At 37.7% G+C, this 24403-nt stretch overlaps 1 protein-coding gene across 3 annotated transcripts in view; it reads left to right on the top strand.

Annotated features, from left to right (window-relative positions):
* Positions 1–24251, top strand: part of LOC100566872 (ubiquitin-conjugating enzyme E2 variant 1) — an 82753-nt gene extending 58502 nt beyond the window's left edge. For all 3 annotated transcript variants that reach the window (XM_062978934.1, XM_008110131.3, XM_062978933.1), the window contains 3 exons: positions 18259–18407; positions 21104–21229; positions 22252–24251. In XM_062978934.1, the coding sequence (XP_062835004.1) occupies positions 18259–18407; positions 21104–21229; positions 22252–22398 (422 nt within the window). In that variant the 3' untranslated portion in view covers positions 22399–24251. The remainder of the gene's footprint in view (positions 1–18258; positions 18408–21103; positions 21230–22251) is intronic.
* The last annotated feature ends 152 nt before the right edge of the window (positions 24252–24403 follow it).

The raw sequence follows: 24403 nt of genomic DNA, 5'->3' as shown, positions 1-24403 counted from the left end.
TAGTATCTGCTTTATTTTTTGTGAGCTGCATTGAGTTCCATGTTACATCTCTTTCAGGTTTTAAAAAATGTTTCTATATTGGAAGGTGCCTTAAATGTCTTTTGTTAGGGAAAAGAGAAGTTAGAAGGATTTTAAATAAGTACTTGCTATGGTTTCTAGATTCTAATCTCATATGATCAGGGTCAGCCCGATGGGATCTCGATGGGATGCCACCAATAATACCAGGTGCTATATTTCAGTAAAAGGAACTGACAACATCACGTCTAACTTTCCTTGTCTAAAAAAACCCTATGAAAATCATGGGGTTGCCCATAAGTCATCAGGTAACTTGAAGGCACACGCACACACACACACATATCTAAGTAGGAGAAAATTAGGTGTGGTTCCTTTCCAATTACTGTTCTTCCTCCAGAATGCTGCTCTGATGATGGATAGCATAGTGCAGCAGTTGCTGAGAGACAAAGCTTTGAGCCAAGATATCTCTGATCCACCTCTGGCTTCCTGATACTGGGTCATTAACAGACATTAAACAAGTTGTACCTGCCCTCAGAAACATGGGAGTAGTACTGAGCTATCCTCACTAGGCTGTGATTAGTAATATTTATTGATCTATTTTAGATAAGTTCTAATCAGACTGGTGGTCAAGGGTCTAGGTTTGGTCCACAAGCCATCCAGTACCAATATCCTGGGATGTTTCTAGGAAAGAAGAAACAGTTGTAGCCAGTTGGTATAGATGTAGTACTTTCCCCTAACATATTGGAAACAATAAATTATCACAGCTTGAAAATGAATGTTTTATATGCTATTGTGTATGTAAATTGTAAATATGGTAAATGGCCGGAATTTTAGTATAGTATAAGAAGTTTTCTAGAGTCCTGGTTCATAAAGGAATGGATGAAGTCCTAGGAAAAGTGGAATAGTTTAGTATTAGATAATTTTATCTGGGAGACATGAAGTGGGGTTCCTGGTATGTTGCAGACTAGGCCTATGGATTTTAGAAAACTACCCTCTTGTACCCCCTGTGAAATGAGAGTAATAATGATCCAGATCCCATTAATTTTTATCAGATGTGGATAGGAAGAAGGTTCAGTAGGGAGAAGGATTTCTCTATGTATAAGACTATGAGATATAATAAAAGTTAAAATAAATCCTTTACACTGAGTAGAAGAAATTGATCTTTCATTTATTTTCCGCTTCAGCTTGATTAACACATACGCAGCAGGTCAGAGGTAAGGAATTAAGACAGCTGATATCCAAACTACCTAGAGGGCCAAAGCTCCCTCCCCCTTCTCACTTGTACATAGTGCATGATCAGTTTTTGAAATGTGTTGCCTGAAGATATATTGTTGGCTAATTTAGTTGGCTTGAAAGGACATCATAATCAAATTTGTGGAGGATGTTTGCTAATGCCTGCTACCCATGATGGCTATATATTACCTCCAGAATCAAAGGCGGTGTTGCTTCGCAATAACAACAAGAAGAGAGGGCTATTTCCTTTATGTCTTAACTTGTGTGCTTCATGAGAATATTTGGTTTGGCTGCTCTTGTATTTAGTGATAGGCTGAGTAGAAATCTTAAAGTAAACTTGAGTAAAAGGTAAACTGAGTAAAAATGCTCCCCCTCCCTGGAGCATGAAATGTGCATGGCTTTCATTGCTTATTTTGATAAACATGTCAAGTTTTCTTTCAGTTGTGTAAAGAAACTTTGTATTGTGTTGTAACTTAAAACACCCTGTGTAGGATTCCTCATCACATATTATTGCTCTGAATGTGCTTCTAGAAGATCAGAAGGTCTTTAAATACCTCAAGGGTTGTCACACACAGGTGGGGGCAGACCTGTTCTCTACTGCCCCAGGGAATAGGACCAGGTCTAATGATTTCAATCATTCAGGCAGGTAGATTTTGATGGAATATTAGAACAAACTTCTTGATGAAATTTGGCAATGGAACTATTTTCCTAGAGAGGCATTTGGGTCACTTTCTTTGGATGTTTTCAATAAGATTGAACAGCTACATACTGAGGATGCTTTAGCTAGAGATCTTCTACTGAGCATTGGATGATCCTTTAGGCCCCTTCCAAATCTGTGATTCTACAGTATTGTGGACCTTGATAATCTCATGGGGTTTCTGTTAGTAAACTATGCTTCCCGAAAAGAAACCTAGGGTAACTTGATATGTTGAAAGGCTTGCAATAGATAGGGGTTGGTGGTCAAAGAAGCAGGTATGCTTCTTGGTAGGTGAACAGTATCTATACTGGAAGCAAATGGATTTCTTTGTCTTGTGTGGGTCAACAATTAGTGTTTATATCAATATTTTTGTGGATATAATGTTGGGATGAATCTCAGTAGAAATAAAAAGTCAGTGACATCTCAGCATCCTTATCCTGAGGCCTGGATATTTTAACAAGTGACATTAACTCTGTAATCCCATGAATGTCTAGTCAGAAGTAAACCCTACTGAGATTTATAGATAAATGTGTATATTATTGCTTAATTTCTGAACAAACTGGATGGTTATCTTGTGCATGACACAATACAAGACAGCTCTCCTTTATTAAAAAAAGCATTAGCATAAGACAGATTATAATATTTATCCATTTGCCCAATATTGTCCACTTTAACTTGATTATAATTACCAGAGTCCAAGACAAAGGTCTATTCTGTATCTTTTATCAGTCCTGTTTGCTGGAGATTTTAGATATTGAAACTGGAACTTTTAGTATATTGTGCATGTATACACTAAATTGTAGTTCCTCCAATTACCTGGAATGTGTGAGTGGAGGAAAAGAAGCACCGTAGAATAGGAGTCTGGTATAGCACCTTTGGGAGAGTGGGAATTGTGTGTTCTTCCAGGTGTTGTGAGATTGCAAAATATAGTGATTGATTACTAACTAGTGCTGCTGGGAGTTAAAAGTGCAAGAACATCTGGAAGGTCTTATAATTGTTACCCTGTTTTAAAGGAAAAAATCAATTGTTGCGTCTCATAGTATAGGTAACAATTTATGATTGAGATGTGGTATATGACAGGTTAGCAATATCTTTCTAATATAAAGATGGAAAAGAATAGTGTGTGAAGCCCAATCATGCAAATAGAGGCTCTTCCAACTCTCATGAGGGTCGAGAAACACCTTCTTCCCCCGTTAGTGGAATATGAGAGAATGGATTCTTTCAGCATCTTCTATCTAGTTCAGTGAAAGTTTTGATTATACTCACTTTGATGGAGCTATAGATGCTCTTCTACATCCTCAGGTTTAACCTTTGCTGATTTGTTATTTTTATAGGGGTTTTGGTAACCTTAGTGGCCATCTTGAGCAGTGTTTGATTATATTAGGCTTAATCAACGATGAGATCTTTGATTACTGAGAAGAAATTAAACTAGTGGGCTGGCTGACCACATGTCGGTTCCCTCCCTCTCTCAATGAAAGGGACTAGGGTAGGTAAGCATGGGGACTGGGGCAGAGTATGCATATGTGTTTCCTCACTGTGTGGTTGGGAAGGCAATGTGATGGGGAGGGTGACGAGAGAAAGTCTACACCTCATGCACTCATTAACTTGCTCAGAAGGCTAAGGGGATGGGGGGCAGTGTGAAGAGAGAGGATGCACATATGTTTTCCATCATGCACTCACAGCTCAAGTGGTATTTGGGGTACAGGGAGTGTGAAGAAGGAGGGTGGGTAGTCTTCTGGTCTCTGGGGCATGGTATGGTGACAGTATAGGGAGTAGGGCAAGGACAGTCAGATGGGATGGAAGCAATTGTTCCCACAGCGGCAGCATTCTCTCCATCTGCCCTAGAGTCCTGGACATAACCTATTGTCTGTCCATGTCTCCCACGCCACACTGTCCCATCCATTGCCTGTCTGCTTGAGCAAGTGAGTGCACCCAACCACCCCACTAGTACAGGTACTTTTGTGTGTGCATTAAGTAAGTAAGTAAGTAAGTAAAAGTTTATTTGTATACCGCCCTCTCTCCCGAAAGGGACTCAGGGCGGTTTCCAATATAAAATCAGCATAAAACATTGTACAATAAAACACTGAAAACACTAAAAAACGCTATAAGAATTAAAAACAAAAACAAAACATAACAATTGACTAAAACAATCACATAAACAGAAGGAATATAATCACTCAAATAACATATGAATCTGAAAAGAAAAAATTAAAAAGACCACTGGGATGGAGGAGAGGATGGCCTGGAGGGACCAATAGAACTAAAATACAATGTTATATTCTAAGATGCTTTGGGGCAGAGGAATATAGTGCAATGTTTCAAGTCAAAGAGATGGCCTGTGCAACTACTATAGCTATGGGCTCGGTTATCCAAAGGCGCAGCGGAAGAGCCAGGTTTTAAGCAGCTTTTTGAAGGAAGCCAGGGTGGGTGCTGATTTTGTGGAGTTATTCCCAGTTTCCCACTTTTCAGGGGTGCTGTGCCATGAAGTGGAGGGCTGACTATAGTAAAATTCTTTAACTCAGTAAATAGAAAGCATTATTTTTCATGTTTTCTTCATTTACATATTTCATCCAGAAATTAACTACAGCACACAGTTTATCTTGGTTTTGGTGGTACACCTCTATATTTAACACACAGTCCAGTCTAATGTAAAATAGCAAAGCAGTTTATTTAAATATATATGTGTGTGTATATATATAAAGCAATTCAACAAAATAGTATGAAAATACAAGAATAATCCTTGGAGTTCAAAGTACATGATATATGCATCAGAAACCAGGAATATAAAAGCAGGATACATCCAAAAGCATGCAACAGTCCTTTTGAAACATGAAATATGAACACAAGGAAACCTGGAACTAGAAATCCCTTGAAAGACTTGACTCTCCCACTATAGACCAACTAGGGTACTGAGGTCATCGGAGAAGGTCCTGCTCTCGGTCCCATCTCTATCCCAAGTGTGACTAGTGGGAACGAGAGAAAGGGCCTTCTCTGTGGCTGCCCCCCACCTAAGGAATTAAAGATGGCCCCTTCCCTCCCCGCCTTCAAGAAACAACTGAAGACATACCTTTGCTCACTGGCTTACAAGGAGGAGGAGGAACAGATGGTAATATTACCATTATTCCTTGGATTAATAGTTACCATCCGTATCCATGCCCGTTTGCCCCACTAACTCAATAGACATCTTCAGCAATGATCAATCTATTTGCCCCCCAACGAACCAGGAAGACTTCTGTTCGATGTTTTAATGTCCAGTATAACAGGTTGCATTTTTAATTTAATTTTAGTTAAGTCATAATTTGTTTTTATATGTTGGGTTGTCAATTTTTGTTATTATGGGTGTATTGTTGTTGTTGTTGTTGTTTGCCTTTTATGTTTTCAATTCGTCCTGAGTCCCTCCGGGGAGATAGGGTGGAATATAATAAGAGATTATTATTATTATTGTTATTGTTATTGACTTGGCTGAAGTTCTATGCTGTAACACCAACGTTGCCTGGACTGAGAGAATGATCTACTGGTGTCTCTACTATAGACAGAAAACCTTGCCATTAGTCTTCAAAACAGTTAAGGTTTCTTGGCTAATAAGCGGATCTTCGTACTTTCTCATGAGAATCTCTATATTGACGGAACTTCAATCTCCTATCTAACTGCCACTCATTAGCCTGGCCACCTGGACTTGCATTTTCCTCCTCTGAGCTCAACACTGTCTCTGTCCTTGCATCTCTAAGGAACAGCCTTTCTGGAATGTAGCCTCCCTCGAACAGAGAGCTCTCATTCTCAGGTCTTAAAATTCCCAGATTCTCCTTTTGGTCTGTAGGCCCAGAATCCCCAGTGTCATCATCAGGCTGCCTAACAGGCCCAGGCCCAGAATCCTCAGTGATATCAGGTATAGTGAGATCAGGTACAAGCACAAAAACTGGACTACGATATCTATGTCCTAAGTGTGCCTAATATGTTGAATGTAAGATGTATATGCTGTATGTTATACTATTCTGAGAGAGGTAGGTCTACTTTTGTTTTATGTTTATAATTCCACTTTATATCTTCTGGATTTAGCCATTAGCTACTTTCCCTTTTTAAAACACGTATTGGAATGCATTTTTAAACAGCTGCTTCTGTTAAATTCTTTGAGTGTGAGTGTTTGTATTGGTGTAAATAGACATGAGATTTTTTAAGCTTTAAAAGTGGTGTAAAACTTTTAATAGTTGGTTTGCAAGATCGGATGATAATTTATTTCTCATGATGTATCTCATTCCTTTTCTCTAAAGTTTGAGTTGGTATAAATGAGGATTAACTAATTATGTATTCACAACAACACTTAGGCAGAGACAGTGACTTGCTAAATATCCTCAAGGGAGCTTCAGATATGTTTCTAGGCTGATCCTCTAATGAGTATAGTACATGGTTTCTTATCACTTCCTCTTTACAGCAAACAGTTCTGCTGAGCAAAATATGCCTACTAAACCCATTGAACAGATGCCTGTTCTCAGTTACAAAGTTATATTCTCTATAAGTCATGATGCATGCATATATGCCAAAATCTTCAAGTGGAGTTTGCTTCATTGTGCTCTCTAGCATATTTTACTTTCAAATTTGAAACATTATCACCAGTACATTTTAAACCTAAATTAAATTGTAGAAAATAATTGGAAAAGGAAATGAAACTAGGCCTTTCACTGTCTGTTGTACCAGCTTTGTTTGTAGATATCTGTTCAAGATGGAGGAGGCGTTAATATTTTGTAAAATATCAGCTAATTATTCAATCTTGCTTTAAGATTGAATTTTACAGAGGTGTCTTCTTTTGCTTCCACACAATTTATACGGTGGCTTTCAACATTTGTGGCATATCAGCTTGTACTCCTGATGTAATATGTTTGACACACCAATTTAACACCATGTTTTGTGTCATTGCTCTGTAGTCATGATGGGTACATTCTCTCAAATATTTATCTGCTGTTACAGGAAATCCCACGATCGGACTGTTTGTATAAAATGTAATGCTGACATTGGGCTCCTCTTGTCATTTCATCCTATCAAGTCTACAGTCCCTTAATCCTTTGCAGCTGCTGACTTAGCAGTTTAAAGTTAGTTGGAAGAAGAACAAGGCAACTTGCTCCTTTTTTCCTCGATAGCTTTTTGAGCATTCACTACGAGATGCTGTAGAAACCATTTACAGAAAAACATAGTTACTATCAGAGTAAGTGGCTTCCATGGGGTAAGAAGATAGCTGAGTGGTAAGCCAGAATGTGTCAGCCATTGTGTATTCAGATGATTTTTGGCAGATGATGAGATAGCGCTGTAGTGCCAAGTGTAAGATTGAATTGACAATGTTAAAAGTACAGGTATACCTCAGTTAGCATAGTTTCTAACACTGAAACACCTATTTACAGAGTCTTTTATATCCATCCAGCTTGCCTTTTCTCCTTGTACTCTTTCTTTGTTCTTGTGTGCCTTGTCTTCAAGTCTGTTCTATGTTAACCCTAAGCTGAATCTATCACAGAGTTTTCTTGACAAAGTTTGTTGGGAAAAAAAGTTTCCTTTGCTTTCCTTTGAAGTTGAGAGAGTATAACTTGTCTGAAGTTATTTACTTGGTTTTCATAACTGAGTGGGAATTCCTTCCTTAGTCTCCAGAGTCGTAATTCAATGATCAAACCACTTCACCAGCTCTCCTCTGTCTAGTTAGACATTTTTAGCAGCATTTGCATTGGCATTGCGAAAGCAGTGAAGGAAGATTACAGAAACCAATATTTTGCAGCATCACATCTGCAGTTAAGAATGAAATAAAGAGCTGCACAAGAATTCTAGTCCAATTGATCCTGTTGTAGCTGTATGGACTTGCCTGTAGCTGGCAAGATAAATAACAGCTGCCACAAGAATCCCCCACTGAGTATGGATGAATAGGAAAACGGGGAAAGGAGATAGGACAGGTCTGTCTCAACAGTTGCCCCCAGCATGTTAAAAATCAAAGATTTATAAGTTTGGCCATCAAAATGGAAATTGTAAGAAGAGTGGAGTTTGGTGAAAGTAAAAATTATTCCTGGGGGCATTTACAAGAAAGTCTCAAGCGATTTCTGGAACATTTTAAATGTTTTTGTCTATGTGTGCAGATATTACCAGTTATTGCATGTCATGTGAACATATTACTGATTTGGATGAACTGTTCTTTTTTGTTGTAACCTTATTCATGCTTTTCCATGTCATTCCCGCCTCTGATTCCAAATTTTCTGTTAAAGGAGTAATGCGAAGAAGTACATTGATTTTGTTAACTGAAATATACCTGTAATGACAAATGTTTTCCAGTTTTGGTAATGAAGACATACATCAATGGACTTCTCTTAATGTATAATATAGAAAAAATGACTTTTCATATATTATACTGTTTCTATATTAAACTGTAAAAAGATCATTACGGTGAAAGGTTTAATAGGGATGCAGTCTATTTTTGAATCCTCTTGGTATCAGCATGCAAATAAGTGCCCTTCTACCAGCAATGGCAGATTATATATAGAAAGAGCTAGGAAAAGTTACCTTTTGGATTGCAGATCACAGAATCCCCATCCAACCATGGGTAGTCCTCACCTGGATCTGTCGGAACTGGCCACAGCTCTCCAGGATTATAAACAGAGGAGTGGCATTCCCTGTCTTTCTTTTCAGATCTTTCTTGTTGGAAATGCCAGGAATAAAACTGAGAATCTTCCTCATTCAAACCAGTGCAGCTCCAATAAGAGCAGAAGTACCTGTAAGTTAAAGACAGTCACTTTTGTCATCTCTTTGCGCTCTCTCTTCTCCCCCCCCCCCCCCCCCCCCGACTCTTTCTTCAATCCTAGTCGGGGAACAGAATCATCATAAGGCATCACATTCTAGACCAGTGGTAGAAAATGTGTGTTCATTTGCAAGTCCCATAGCTCTACTTGGTGGAGAGGATTGTTGGGAGTTGCAATTTATCTGAATCTGGGAGACCACATATTTGCTGTATTCTTGTTTAGAAGCAACTACACAGGCGAGTATTGCTACATATTTTCAATTTGACGAAATCAGTATTTTCCAGTAGTACAGTAGAGTCTCACTTATCCAACATAAACGGGCCGGCAGAATGTTGGATAAGCGAATATGTTGGATAATAAGGAGGCATTAAGGAAAAGCCTATTAAACATCAAATTAGGTTATGATTTTACAAATGAAGCACCAAAACATCATGTTAGACAACAAATTTGGCAGAAAAAGTAGTTTAATGCGCAGTAATGTTATGTAGTAATTACTGTATTTATGAATTTAGCACCAAAATATCACGATATATTGGAAACATTGACTACAAAAATGCGTTGGATAATCCAGAACGTTGGATAAGTGAGACTCTACTGTACTTACACTTTCAATCAGAAGGGCTCAAATCACTTCATACAGCAGACTCTCCAAGCCCTGCTCAAACCTGAATGAGCAATATGCATTATAATGCCCCATCCACTTCAGCCCCCCCCCCCCTCAAATATGGTTAATAATGTTATGTGAGTGCCTGTTTAATGCGGGTACTGAGTTTCCTGTAGCAAAACCCACAAGTAGAACTGACATCCGGGAAACACCCAGGTTGAAGTACAGGCTGCTCTAGCTGTTTCCAGCTATCTCCTAGAACATGTCATGGCAAAAACAATTAGTGAAGACATACTTTCAGTTTTAGTGAACTGTGTGTTTCATTACCTATTGTAGCTTCCATCCTTGTGCCTTTGAAAGGTTTTCCTGGAAACTGATGCTCAGATGATGTTGGACAAGTAATGTAGCATTTTTTCCAAAAATAAATTTAAAGAATAGACATGTGTTTCAAGATTTCCTTTTGGATCCTCTCCATGTAGAGAAAATGTATAATGTTGGGTATGATTTTATAAAGTGCAGTTTACAAGACACATCAAATTTTTCTTATGCAGTTGATATGATGTCAAGATGACTGTGATGCAGTGCTAGTTCATGTTAATTTTGGTCAACTAATCCGAAACGTATAGTTTTTGAAGAGTCAACATGACTTTGGTCCTCAATAGTGTAGTTCCTGGCATGATCAGGAATAAATCCTAATGAGTTTTGTAAGGGATTATTGCTAGATAATTACATTATAAAATTGCAGCATTAGTATGTGCTTACCTGGGAATAAGCCCTGCTGAATTTGAAGTAAATGTGCCTAGGATTGAACTGTAATAATGCCAAGATAATTCAGTTTCAGTCATACCTGCTTGCTCTCCTCCAGAAAACAGTGTGTTGGGGGTGGGTGTTTGTTTAATTTAGATTTATAGTATGTATGTCCTGTCACGGCAAAGTGGTAAAGGAATACATAGTCATGTTCTTGTAACACTAGGTATGAGCACTGATTCATTTAACAAAATGCATCTAATAACTTCTTATAAAATACATGTGTATTTCATCTCTCTCTATTATTTATTTGGACTGGGGTACTTGTTGTGGGACATAGTAAGCTTTTATTATGTCCCTTGACCCATGTTTGTTAATGATGAAATTAGGAAAGGGAAAATATTGAGTTCTGTTGATCCACCTTTGGTAGCCATGCCTCTGGCCCGAAGGGGAAGCAGCAAGCCCTTTCCTCTCAGAGATCCCTGTAGTTTGAATCCATTGCTTCAGAGCAACAGAAAACAAGCTTGCCTCTTCCTCAGTGTGACACCCTTTCAGATATTTAAACATGGCTATTATGTCCTGGGCCTTGGTTTCCCCAAGATAAACATAACCAAGCTCCCTCTAAGGCTTGGAGCAGGCATGGCAAACTTGGGCCCTCCAGGTGTTATGGACTTCAACTCCCACAATTCCTAACAGCCTCAGACACCTTCCTTTTCCCCCTCAGCCACTTAGCAGTTTCTGTGAAAAAGATTTTGAAGTCCTCATGGACAACAAGTTAAACATGAGTCAACAATGTCATGTGGCGGTTTAAAAAGCCAATGGGATTTTGGCCTGCATCAATAGAAGTCTAGTGTCTATATCCAAGGAAGTCATGCTACCCCTGTATTCTGCCTTGGTCAGACCACACCTGGAATACTATGCCCACTTCTGGGCACTGCAGTTGAAGGGGAATGTTGACAAGCGGAAAGGTGTCCAGAGGAGGGCCACTAAAATGATCAAGGGTCTGGAGAACAAGCCCTATGAAGAGCGGCTTAAAGAACGGGTCGTGTTTAGCCTGCAGAAGGCAAGGCTGAGAGAAGACATGATGGCCATACATAAATATGTGAGGCGAGGTCATAGGGAGGAGGGAAAATGCTTGTTTTTTGCTGCCCTGGAGACTTAGGACGCGGAACAATGGCTTCAAACTACAGGAAAGGAGATTTCATCTGAACATTCAGAAGAACTTCCTCACTGTGAAAGTTGTTTGGCAGTGGAACTCTCTGCCCCAGCGTGTGGTTGAGGCTCCTTCTTTGGAGGCTTTTAAGCAGAGACTGGATGGCCATCTGTCGGGAGTGCTTTGAATGTCATCTTCCTGCTTCTTGGCAGGGGGTTGGACTGGATGGCCCGTAAGGTCTCTTCCAACTCTATGATTCTCTAGATATTTAAATTCAACTTAATAAAAATCTTGAGGAGGTCACAAAATCTTTAGACATTTTCAAAAAAATTCATTTGCCTATGACATTTCCTTTGTTTTTTCTATTTTATATCATATTCCATTTTATGTCATAGTGTCATGGGATAGGACCTGGTAGATTATGAGATCAATTTATCAACATTATGCAAATCTAGTCATTGTGACTTATGCTATTGTTATTTGCTGTCAACTTTGACTTGTGGCAACCCTATGAAGGAGAGATTGTCAAAATCCCTAGTTGTCCTTACCTTCCCATCTTAGGCTTTGCAAATACTGTGGTTTGAATGATACTGACTTAGTATTTAATAATGTATCTTTACTCTTAAGGATTGTCAAAGTCTTAGTACCCGTATTTACTCAAATCTAGTGCACCATTGAATCTAATGCAAACCTCAATTTTCAAAACCTTAAAAAAAGCATTTGTTGGTGAATGTAAAGTGCAGCGGCAAATATGCACACTTTGTAATTTGTTCCAAAAAGGTGTGCATGACAATTGCTGTGTGGTTAGAATTCCTTCTTTAAAAATAAGTTTTAGATCACAGAATCTTCCAGCAACGGAAAGTAACATCAGAGAATCAGGTAATCCTTGATGGAAAGGAAAGGAAGACAGGAGAAAATTGGAAGGGGGGAAGATGGAAGGAAAAGAAGAAAAGGATAATGAAGAGGAAGAAAGGAGAAGATGGATGGAGGATAGAAGGTATGAAAAGAGGAAGAAAGGGAAGGGAAGAGAGAGGGAGAGAGGAAGTAAAAGATGGGAAGAAAGAAAAGGAAGATGGAAGGAATGAAAATAAAGGAAGAAAAGAGGAAGACAAACAAGGATGAGAAGGAAAGAAGGCAGTAAGGGAAAAGAGAAAAGGAAGAGAGAAGGAGGAATTGAAAGAGGATAGGAAAGATAGGAAGGAAAAAGGAAGAGATGGGTGACAGAATAAAAGGGAGGAAGGGAAGAAAGAAAAGGAAGAGAGGGAAGGGTGGAAGGGAGACAGAAAGAACATGAGAAAAGAAAAAGGGATAGAGAGGTGGAAAGAACAGAAAGAAGGGTTAAAAAGGGCAGGCTCACATGAGAGGCAGTGGTAAATTGCTGATATCCCTTACCCAAGATGCCCCACTCCCAGGGCCAGCCCCCTTTGCACCACCTCACCAGAGCCGGGTCGCCTTCTTTTGCTACTGGTGATGCTCCTCCTTACACACAGACTCTACTGGCTCCTGATGGGCATCATCCCCTCCCTAGTCACACCATCCCAGGAGGGCAGAGGTGGCATGAAGCCGGTGGGGGCGACCCTGGCACTGGCAAGGCAGCAGGCCCTGCTGAGCAGAGGTGAAGGGACATGCCCAGAAAGTGGAATAGGAGGCAGCAACAACAACAACTTGGGGTAGGCAGAGAGGCTGGTGTATGCTCCTACTGCCTCCTGTGCATGCAACTACCCGCCTGCAGTTCAAGTCTTCTCCTAGCTTTATCGTATTACGCAAATGTAATACAAACCCCATTCTTGCCATGGCCATTTAGCCAAAAAAGAGGCACCTTAGATTTCTGTAAATATGGTATATTTCTAAATGCTTGACAACAGTCTCCCATTTTAAGCAATGACTGAGGCAAAGTATATAGAAATACATCAACTATTCCTACGAGTGAATTACAGTCAAAGTGAATTACAGTCAAATATATGTTAACTGCAGCCCAAACCACAGTTGCCCTGGGATGTAAAAAATGTAAAAAAAATTGGATATACAAAAATGGTACGAATATTTAGCAGACTATATGCTTCAAGATTACACCATGGATAGGAAAAATAAAGATACCAATGGATAGCCCAGGGGAAAGTGTGAAGGCAAATGGGGAAAACTGATAGCCAGGGCTAAGGGCAACAGAAAATATAAGAAATTAAACCAGACTATCCTTATCATCCAAAAATCAGAATGAATGATGAAGGAAATGTATGATTGTTTCTGGAGGGAGGGGATGAATGGCAGAGGGAGGGGGGAAATAGTGGAAAAGGGATGGAAAACAAGTAGGGGACGAGGGTGATTATATATTAAATTTTCATCTCTTTTTTGTTAAATTGTTAAAATATATGTTCAGTAAAAGTCACCTATGTTATCTTCTAAACTTCCTGATGAGGAAAAGTGGTTATGTTACTTGTTTGTCCCATTTAAAAAAATAAAAACCATTCCTATGAGTTAATTACAATCAGAGTGGGTTTATTTTTTAAAAACCCAGTTAAAACATGCTCACTAGAATGTTATTTTTAGAAAACTGTTCAGTATCCATGGAAACCTGCTTAAAAACATTTCATCTTTACAAACAACAGATTTTAGTACAAAATCATAAAATTGGCACCTTCTTCTGTTAAATTTTATTTTGATTTCAGGTGTTTGAAAGGTTTTTTTATACTTTAGGATGAGAATTAGATCATACCTGTGAATATGCAATGAATTATATGACATAAAGTTAATTTTGTAGATTAAAAGCATAATTTAAATCTATACCGGATTCAACAAGAAGCATTGTTGAACTACTCTTCCTAAAGTGGCCAGTTAGATCCCTATAACAAGTTCACAAGCCGGGTATGCAGAGAATCATGTTCCTACTCATATGTTCTCCTAGTAGACTGTTCAAAGTAAAACAAATTGTTTTGCCAAGAATTTAATCATTTGGAAGGGATTTTTGGAATTAATCCCAGGTTGCCAGTCCATCAATTGATCATAGCCAAAACAACAATATTTTCTACATCTCTAAGTCTTCTCCATCCCAGTCGCTCCAGACTTTTTGGGTGCCTGTTTATTATGAAACCTACTTCCTTAAGATGAATAAATTTGTTGTAGACCTGATCTGTTGCAGGAAGAGAAAAACAAGCTGTATTTCTTAAGAATTTGAAAGTTTAGGAGTTGCACTGCTGATTGTCATTTTCTTAAACTACGTTTGGATTTCCAGTTTAGCATTTAGAGTTTAGCTTTAACCATTGAACTTGTATCTTAGCCGGATAGTTCCCCAGAACCTGTTATTTTCATAGTTGGGTCTGCCTCCATCCAGCCAATCTCTTTATTCAACCCACTCCAAACCTATGCCAGAACAGAATTTGATTTGCATGTCTTCTTTTTATTTCATAGCACCTACAATTGTGCACCCCACCCATGTGCAAATAAAATAGGATTAAAATGGTCATATAATGAATGAAATTGTCAAATAGTGAATGAATTTTTTAAAGCCCCAGTAACTCCCAGATGTTGGTTTTTCAGGTGTATATGTAGGCTCTAAAAATCTTTAAGCTGCTTGAGCAAGAGGGATTTTTAAAATAACTACCTTGCATGTCGCTTCTCCAAGCTAAAAATATACCCAAAACAACTAATGCTAAGCAAACATTTAAGCATTGTAGAACAAAACATCAACATTTAATATTGGGCTTTGTATCAGAGAAAGATATGTAATGCATAATTAAATAAATAAGCAGGCAGTACTAAACATAGTAAATAACCAGACTACCATCATAAATTATTCTAAGAGCAATTAAAACAATCAGTAATAAATTACATTAAGCCAATTTCCCGTTCAAAGGGAGTTTGAAATGAAATTCTGGCTGGATTTGTGCCAAGTTTCTGAACCAGGAAGTCTCAGATGAGAGTTTTACATGTTTCTTAGCTGTTTCGGAGGCTACTGGGCAATTTTACCTGCTACAGGCTACCACATCCTGCACCCTTTTATTATTTTGTTAGAAATTGTTTTTTTTACTACATCACTTGTGAATCCACAACCAGTATGGACAGGGACCAATTGTAATCCAAAAACTCATTTTCCAAGCAGTCTTTTTAAATAAATGGAACAATAGCAACAATGTTCCTTTTTCATTAGATGGTGAATGTTTCTGACATTATTTTAGTCAAAGTGTGTGAAAAAAACCTCAAGATATGTTATATAATGATATTTGAGAATATATGTTGCAAATATGGACCCACATTGTCCTTGCCTAAGTACATAAGGCTTCAGTGATAATTCTGTTATTTTTAGAATTGCCATTAAGACATTGAGATTTTTATGAGTTTACTAAAGAGTTCAGCAGAAACATTAATCTATTTAATAATTGTTTCCATAATGGCCTTATATCAAAGGCCATCGGTCTTTAAACCCATTATCACTCAGTTATTCTATCTGCTCATTTTTTTAAATAATGGTTTGATAAGTCCTCCTTTAAGCAGACTCTTTGAAATCAGAACTCTATCCATTAATTTAGTAAATAGAAATTTAACCAAACAGTTTTGAAAAACAATACCTGTTGGAAAAAGTATGTGTATCACATAGCTGTATCTTGAAATTAGATCTCCAGGTGCTAGCCTCCAAAGCTCCCTTTTGTAAGTAGGACAGCCTCTATCCTAAGTTACCATTTCCCTGATGTTGTAGAGCAGGTGTGTGGGCGGGGATACATCCAGCTCTTTTCCTGCAGAAATTTCCAAGAGTCCTCAGGAAGCCTCTACAGTTGATGCTCTTGCACTGTCTAGAACAGTGGTTCTCAACCTGGGGTCCCCAGATGCTTTTGGCCTACGATTCCCAGAAATCCCAGCCAGTTTACCAGCTGTTAGGATTTCTGGGAGTTGAAGGCCAAAAACATCTGGGGATCCCAGGTTAAGAGCCACTGGTCTAGAAGAACACTTGGTAAAGTTGTCCTTTTGCTGTAGAAGGCAAACGAATTTTTCAGACTAGAGTTTATTTCTCACTACATTTTGGGGGGGTGGGGGTTGTGCTGGTTGCACAGTTTGAATAGGATTCTCTGCCATTCAGTGACAATAAGGTGAGTTGTTCAGCAACAACGTGTGAGCCCTAAAATGACTGGCTCTCAATCTAAAAGTCAGTGCAAGCTGCCACTAATGTTTTCCTTTTAAAATCAAGAATAACACAACTGTAGATATCACTGTTTCAGTGGAAAATGTATAGAAACAACTGGGTACATTCAGGAAACATGGGATTGTATCTAGTGCTTTATAGCCTTGACTTAGGACAGCTGTCCTAAATACTTGCCGTAGGGCTAGGAGTTGTGGGTGTCTCTTGCTGGCAGTATTGTTTTCTAAACATTTTCTTAAATTGCCTCAACTAGCTAACTAAGAACACCCAGTAAACACATACCAATGAAATTGATATTTTTATCATATATTGTATAATCAATAAGAAATAAACTCTAGCCTGAAAAACTCATTTACCTTCTAAAAGGACAACTTTGCCAAGAGTTCTTTTAATATATATTCCACAGCTGCTGCAATTGTACTACTACCACCAGAAATGTATAACTCTTATTACCCTGCACCTAGAAATGAGGGGAAGAACCTTTCCTGATCATTTTAATTCAATGTTTCTCAAACTTTTCTCCTCCAGGTGTTTTGGACTTTAGCTCCCAGAAATCCCATCCAGTTTACCAGCTGTTTGGAATTGTGGAAGCTGAGGTCCATAACATCTGGAGGAGCAGAGTTTGAGAAACTCTGTTTTAGTGGTCTCATATCATGAATGCATTCTTTCTGCTATAACGTGTGTGTTATTTTTGAGCCCTGTGCTAAGAATAAAATCAATTAATTTCATCCCACCATTATAATTAGACACCAGGAAGTATGTGCTAAAATAATTGATTCTTAGAAAATTGTTCAATTTATTGTTTTAGAATTGGCAATATAAAGATATGATGATCTACTCTGTTTTTGCAGTAAAGGGATACATTCTTCCTCCTCTTACTCTTCTATCAGTCAAAATTTCATAAGGGACTTCAACTGATGATTTTTCAGCAGAATCCTCCCCCCCCCCTTGTGTGTATACAAGACTGGACTTTAAATTGTGGCATTTGTGTTTTAGTTTTAGTTTCTTATAATGCTTAGTCATTGCTCAGAATGGCTTGCAATAAATATCAGTTTATTTATTTATCGACACAAAATAAAAATTGCTCATAGGATTGCTATAGGCCAAAGTCAGTGTTACAACAACAGTGCAAAAAGACTGCATTGCTATATTATTTGGATGAAAACTGGGATTTTTTCCCTGTTTGTTTAACTCATTCTCGAATATGCACTTTCATCATTATTGTTGCCTTGCTTTCCCTTCTCTATCTTTTTGGAAGAAGTCAGTTTTATCTGTTTCCACCACTGTGGAACCTATTGTTGAGCTCAATAATTCTGGGATTCTAGGTTTTTACTCTCGTAGTAATTCACACAGTAGGGATGCAAATGGTTCGTGCACCTGAAAGCCAGAAGATGGAAACATGGTTTGAGATACACAATCAGTCTTTGAATCCATGGGGACGGAGAGAAAACCAGACAAAATGATAAATGTGCTGTTTCAGCTCACTAATGAAATAGGAAAGAAACAGAAATAATGAGTACTTAAAATATCCTTAGAGTGCAACTTTTTCTTTCTCATTTATACAGACCCAGTTGCATGAATGAGTCTTGGGCCATATCACCATAGTTTCTTTTTCAGGTTTTTTCTAGATCTTGTGACATTTTCTGTACACATTAACCTTTGTTTCAAATTGTTGTCTATTTAAAATATTGGTATCTTACATTTCTTTATCAGGTGAAATAAATGTGTCCTGCTGTGTACATCAATATTGTATCTTTCCTTTCATCTTACATGTGTCAATTTCTGTTTTTAATTTGTACTTTTCAATTCATTGACCTCAATAGGATTTTGTTAATTAACAAAATGTTTGGCATACTAATTGGAAATATCTTGCAAGATATCCAGTCTTATTTTGTCTTCATTCTGCTTTGTCTTTAGGAGTAAAGGTTCCCCGTAATTTTCGACTGTTGGAAGAACTGGAAGAAGGTCAGAAAGGTGTAGGAGATGGAACAGTTAGTTGGGGTCTTGAAGATGATGAAGATATGACACTGACGAGATGGACAGGAATGATTATTGGACCTCCCAGAGTAAGCAGTGGTTTAAATAAAGTCTAAAGGAAATTCACTTATCCTGTAAATCCTTTAAGATGCATCTTTTGTGTACAAATTTACCATTCTGATTGCATGCTTGTAATTTCACGTCTGGTACTGTATTATATGAAAAACAGATACAGAGTATTAAGAAAGCCTGTACTTGTGTTCCTTTGACCCATGCACAGTGTGAATAAAAACACCTAGGATACATGGACAGTTTTCTCTCCTCTTTTCCCACTCTTTGATTTTCACTCATATAGACTGAACTGGTTCCCTTCTCTGAATTTGGATTTTGTATTACAGAAAGCCTATATCAGAACTTGAATTGCTCTGAGGCTGTATAAACATCAGCCATTAAGAATGCTCTGGGGAAGACTTCTTTTTGATCTTGGGAATAAATCAGTTATGGAATGTGTTCAGTCTCTTTTTTACTCTCACTGTGGTAAACAGTGCATCAGTTTATAGTAGATCATTTTTTGGTCTAGGTGTTACTGATAATATCAAAGACAGCTTGGCAGTTGGAATACTTGTGGGGCACTATGAGAACTTTATTTCATTGCTACATAGTGCATTATTTATGTATGTATTTAAATGTAAATATTTCTGTTTTGCTCTATCTAAAGATTTCAGAGTAGTGAAATCAACTTGAACCATTTAAAATAGTTAAAGAAACCAAAAAAAACTATAAGCCTATTAAACAATATATCAGATTAATCCAGGATAATTAAAACTATTTGTGTTACTTCTTTGATATCCTGGGAGCATATGTTAAACTGCTATGAACAAGCAGAAAATTGTTGAAGCATAGCCTTATGTTAACATGCTGTACCCTCCCTTTTCCTCTTCTATGCAATTGGGAGATTGAATAAGATAGATGTCAGTTTTTCTTTAGAAAATTCATGACTACTTCTTAGGTATAAACTAAAAAAATATATTTTTAAGGCAAGCTAACAACATTTTTAAAAGACAAGCTCACATGCAAGCTAATAACAAACCCTGATTTGATTAACCAGCTACAGTTTATTTTAAACCATAGTCTCTTGTTCATAGGTAACAATAAACCAAGAATTGACTAAAAACTTCCTTTTCCTATTTTCAGATGAAGAGGAGAGAGGAGCGGGAAGCAGTGGACTGCTTTCCTCTCATGAAAATATTAAATTATGCTTTGGTGCTGTATATGAATATTGCCAAAATCTTCAGGAATTCAGACCATCTTTTTAGTGAAAGCTTGATTCCAGTAAACCAAGGTCCGTTCTTCACTGCTATATAAAATTCAGATTATCTGCGTTGAACTGGATTCTATGGCAGTGTAGACTCATAGAATCCAGTTCAAAGCAGATAATGTAGATTATCTGCTTTGATAATCTGGATTATATGACAGTATAGAAGGGATGTCACCTTCTTACGGTACTTTGAGGTTTAACAAATTGGATTTGGCATAAGGGTCCATGATTGCATCCCACTCTTCAGATGCAAGTGGGCTGCAATTTACAAAAGTCTATGCCAAGTAAAACTTGTCAAACTGATTTCCCCTCCTCCCGCAGACTAGCACATCTATCTTCTGGAAATCAAGTCACTTGTGTCTTGATCACTTGTGTCACATCTTCATTGCGGTTTTGCTAGAACTGCTGTTTGAAAATCCATGCACTATTCCTTGTTCCTTGTACCATTTCAAGAAAACAACCACTGGGCATCACAACGCTTGACTAAGTGAATTCCTAGATAACAATTTCATAAAATACCGTGTTTTAGTGTATTGTGCTTAAAATTTTTATAATTGGCAGTTTTTCTCAATAAGTGGCATTACACATATCTGTTATAGCTCTTTTTCCCCTTTAAAATGCTCAGGATTCATCAAATGCATGTTCTTTGTATCTTGCCTTCTTCTGTGGGTGTCTCAGGCCCCAGCTGAATAACATCCCACATTTTCTACTATGAACTGGAATATATGGTAGTGTGGACTCAGATAACCCAGTTCAAGCAGATATTATGGGATTTTCTGCCTTGATATATATGAGTTATATGCCTGTGTGGAAGGGCTCTTAGACACTGAATATGGTCTAATTCATCACATTTAGGCTTGGATGTAAGGGTCAACTGAGCCAACTGCTAACACTTCTGTTTTTGTGAGGTTCAGTAATTCTTACCATTTCCATAAAACTGGACTTAAATGGCAAGAAGATTGTCCAGGGAAGTATTTTATTTTTGGGAGAGACTAAGGCTCAGAGAGTGGGCATTGATAATACAGACATTCAGATGTTCATAGGAAAAATACCTTCAGTTGGTGCAGCAAATACTGAATCCAATCATTTAGTAGAATATCAACTTATATATCCACCTACAAGTACCTTTTCTGCAACTTCTCTCTCATGGTTTGACAGCTGGTCATCACAAAATGATCAAAGTTTATTCAGAAGCAAATGGGGATTTGTATGCTGAAATTAATTATAGGCCAGAAAAGGAGTCAAAGTGATTTATAATTTAAGAAACAAGAAGATGTACATGTCCAGTTATATTGCCAGACTTGTTTTAACTTGTAGCATGAAATCAGTCCAAGGAAAGTTATATTTATTATCATGGAAATGGGAAGGAGAGAAAATACAATTTTGGTAGCCTGAAACTCCTCTAACTGTAGCCTTTCTTCATTCTTCTTTAAATGGATTGTCTAAAATTGATTTTTTTTCCTCCAGACAATTTATGAAAACAGAATATACAGCCTTAAAATAGAATGTGGGCCTAAATATCCAGAAGCACCTCCATTTGTAAGATTTGTAACAAAAATTAATATGAATGGAATAAATAGTTCTAATGGAGTGGTAAGTATTTCACTATTTGTTTCACAGCAGACATTGTCAGTTTTCAGCAGTAAATAGTTAAATGCACCTGTATAAATATGTCTTTGCAATATCTCATTTATTGTAAACACAAAAGTATAATTGTTTTGCAGCCATCTCTTGATAAGTTTTTTTCCTCATCTTTTTATAATTCACTTTTGAACTGTTCCAATTTAAGGAATTGTGCATAATACAAAAAACTAAATAGAAGTGTCTTGCTACAAACATTGAGAGAAGTGTGAAAATGTAGGTCTTAATCCAATTGTTATACCCTATTAGAGTTAAACCCTATTTCTTTTGTATCATGAGAAGTTACATAAATATTGGTTTGCCAAGCTTATATTCATCCAGTGGGACTAATAATTAGATTTAGGCCTTACAATTTCATAAAGGAAGTAGAAAGAAAAAACATATCTCCTGTTTTTCTTGACCCCTTTGATAATTAGAACTTTCTTTAAAAGCTTAACAAAAATCCCTTTACAGTATTTTAAATTTGACCTTAGTGATTGATCTGTGATCTTACTAATTTATCTGCTAAGTAAAACGTTCAACCTTAGGCAAAAAATTTTAAAAAAACCCCAGCTCATGTTTTCATCTGCCCCATTTCATGCTAAATCACAAATTGGTTTCAATATTCTCTCAATTGCAAAATTGGTGGAATATGTAGCATTTGAGGGTATTTAGGGATTCAAGAAATAAATCTCAAAAGCCCTCTTGTATAGTTAACTACTATATTTCTTCAATTCTAAGACTCACCCCCCAAATAAACATCTAAAAATGGACTGGGTCTTAGAATCGCATGTGCATCTTACATATTTTTGTTATTGTTGTTGGTACTGAAACTAGGATGCATCTTTCAATTAGTGAGGTCTTACAACTGAAGAAATACGGTATTACTTTGGATACTAGCCTGGGTCTTTATTGGCTGTGGTCTTTTTCAGTACTGAATGGGATTAGGTGCAGAATAAACTTTTTGATAGTTGTGTTTTTTCATTTATTTCCAGGTGGATCCAAGAGCCATATCAGTCCTAGCAAAATGGCAGAATTCTTATAGTATCAAAGTTGTTCTGCAAGAGCTTCGGCGTCTAATGATGTCTAAAGAAAATATGAAACTCCCTCAACCACCCGAAGGACAATGTTACAGTAATTAATGAAAAACAAACAGAAAAATCATGCCCCTACATTCAACTTAAGCTCTCTTCATTTTCCACAGTAGTAAATTTTCTAGATGCATCTTGTAGACCTCCCAAGTACTGGAAAGGAAGTTCCCATGCAAAGGAAAGTCTATCTTGAGATACTGTAAATGATACTAATTTTTTTTTCATTTGAAAATAAGTTGTGCTATAACAAATAATGCTGTCATGTGTAACCACTGTCCACATAGTTGAACTTCTGGTATCAAGAAAAGTTTATTTAAATTTATTACTGTCAAGACCAGTGTGGCACATTGAACTCAACTGTGAAAATGCATAAAAAAGCATACATCACACAATCACAATGCTGTGTGTTTGGCCTGGGTTTATATTTCTCCCCTTTCTCCTCCCCTCCTAATTGCAATAGAGTTTATGCTCAGGGCTATTTATTAGAGTAGATGCAAAGGGCACTCATCTATGAGGAGGTTCTCTTGCAGAGGCTGCTGTGAAAAGAACTCAGCTGTGTGAAAGCGTAGTTGTGCTCTTGCATAGTTCCCATTCATTCCAGTAGGGCTTTCTCAAGATAACATCCCAAATGTGTTGTGCCCAAAGGATTCAATTCCTAGTCCTCGGCTGGGCTATATGGACTACTAATGGGATGTGTTGATATCCTCAGTCATCCCTCCCTTTGTGCAAGCTCTAGTAAAATGCTGAATGTGTCTGGGGTTTATTTGTTTTTGTTTTGTTTTTTTTCTAAAGAACACATTAATTTGGGGCAGGCTCGTCTTTCTTCTAATAATCTTTGGCTAAGGCATAGATTGGATTTCTGTGGCACCCTTTCCCCAGTAATGCAGGCTTTGGGACAACAGATCTGGGGGGGGGGGGGGGTCTTTCAATTTTTCCTGTCTTCTCTTTGTCATAGTTGGGATGCTGCTTTCTTTATTGCCCCTCCTATGATCCTTTCCTTTTCTCCTGGCCAAAAAAAAAAAAAAAAGGTAAGTGGCTGGCAAACTTCCTGATGTTGTTGTTGTTATTATTATTATTGTTATTATTTTTGCTTCATGCTTGTCACCTTTTTTTGTTGGGGGGGAAGAGGGGGGACTATAAATTTAGTCTTCACTGGCTGAAAAAACAGAGTGTCTGTCTGTCTTTGCTCGCAAGCATTGCTTCCACACCTCCAAGCTGGCCATGGCTGATGTTATTAGATAGGCTTTGATGTGGTGAAAAGAGCAGTAATTTACCAGGATTGCTTAAGCCCTGTTCAGGATGGCCAAACATTGTGGAAAGACTCCCTATATAGACATTTGAAACAAACACTCCAGCTCTCTGAGCTGAAGGTCGCTACCTCAGCTTGAGCACCATGTTATCAGTGTGTGTACTTCTGGCTCTATAAGAGCCCGCCACCAGAGACGAGGGAGGAGATTTTGTTCCGATGCTTTGCAGAGAGGAGGACTCTTTCCTAAAGAATGGGACAGCAAGGCCATGCTTAATGGCTTAGGGACTGTGGTCGGCAAGGCTTCCTGGCAAATCACTTCCTTTTCGGACTTCTTGTTTTGGACCACTGACTGCTGAACCTTGGATGCAAGCTTAAATGCAAACAATCTAGTGTCCTCCTTTTCAGTTTTATGAATAAAATTCAGTGTTTGTGTAAAAAATAAAAGAAAGACAAGACAAATGTCACATTTAAAAGCAGAAGCTATCAAGTCAATGAACAATTGATGTTTCCATTAACTCTTTTGAGGAGAATATTAGTTGTAAGGATTTAACATCCTCTGTAATTAAAAATTTAACATAACAGTATTCCATAAGCAGCCTTTTTATTGTATCAGACCATTGCCTGATTTTAATATAATAAAAAGTGTGCATTAATATTACTGTGCTCCAATTGTATTTATAGTGTGAATTCCTATTGAGGTTCCCCTGTGGGCATTGAATTGACATAATGCTTGAATTTTGTGATAGAACTCAACAGAGTGTGCAGTTCCAGGGATATCAGCAGAGCTATAATTCCCCAGGGAATTTC

This window comes from Anolis carolinensis, chromosome 4 (genome assembly GCF_035594765.1).
Source record: "Anolis carolinensis isolate JA03-04 chromosome 4, rAnoCar3.1.pri, whole genome shotgun sequence".
NCBI lineage: Eukaryota > Metazoa > Chordata > Lepidosauria > Squamata > Dactyloidae > Anolis > Anolis carolinensis.
Note: the sequence above shows the minus strand (reverse complement) of the source record. Positions and strands in the feature narration are given on the sequence as shown.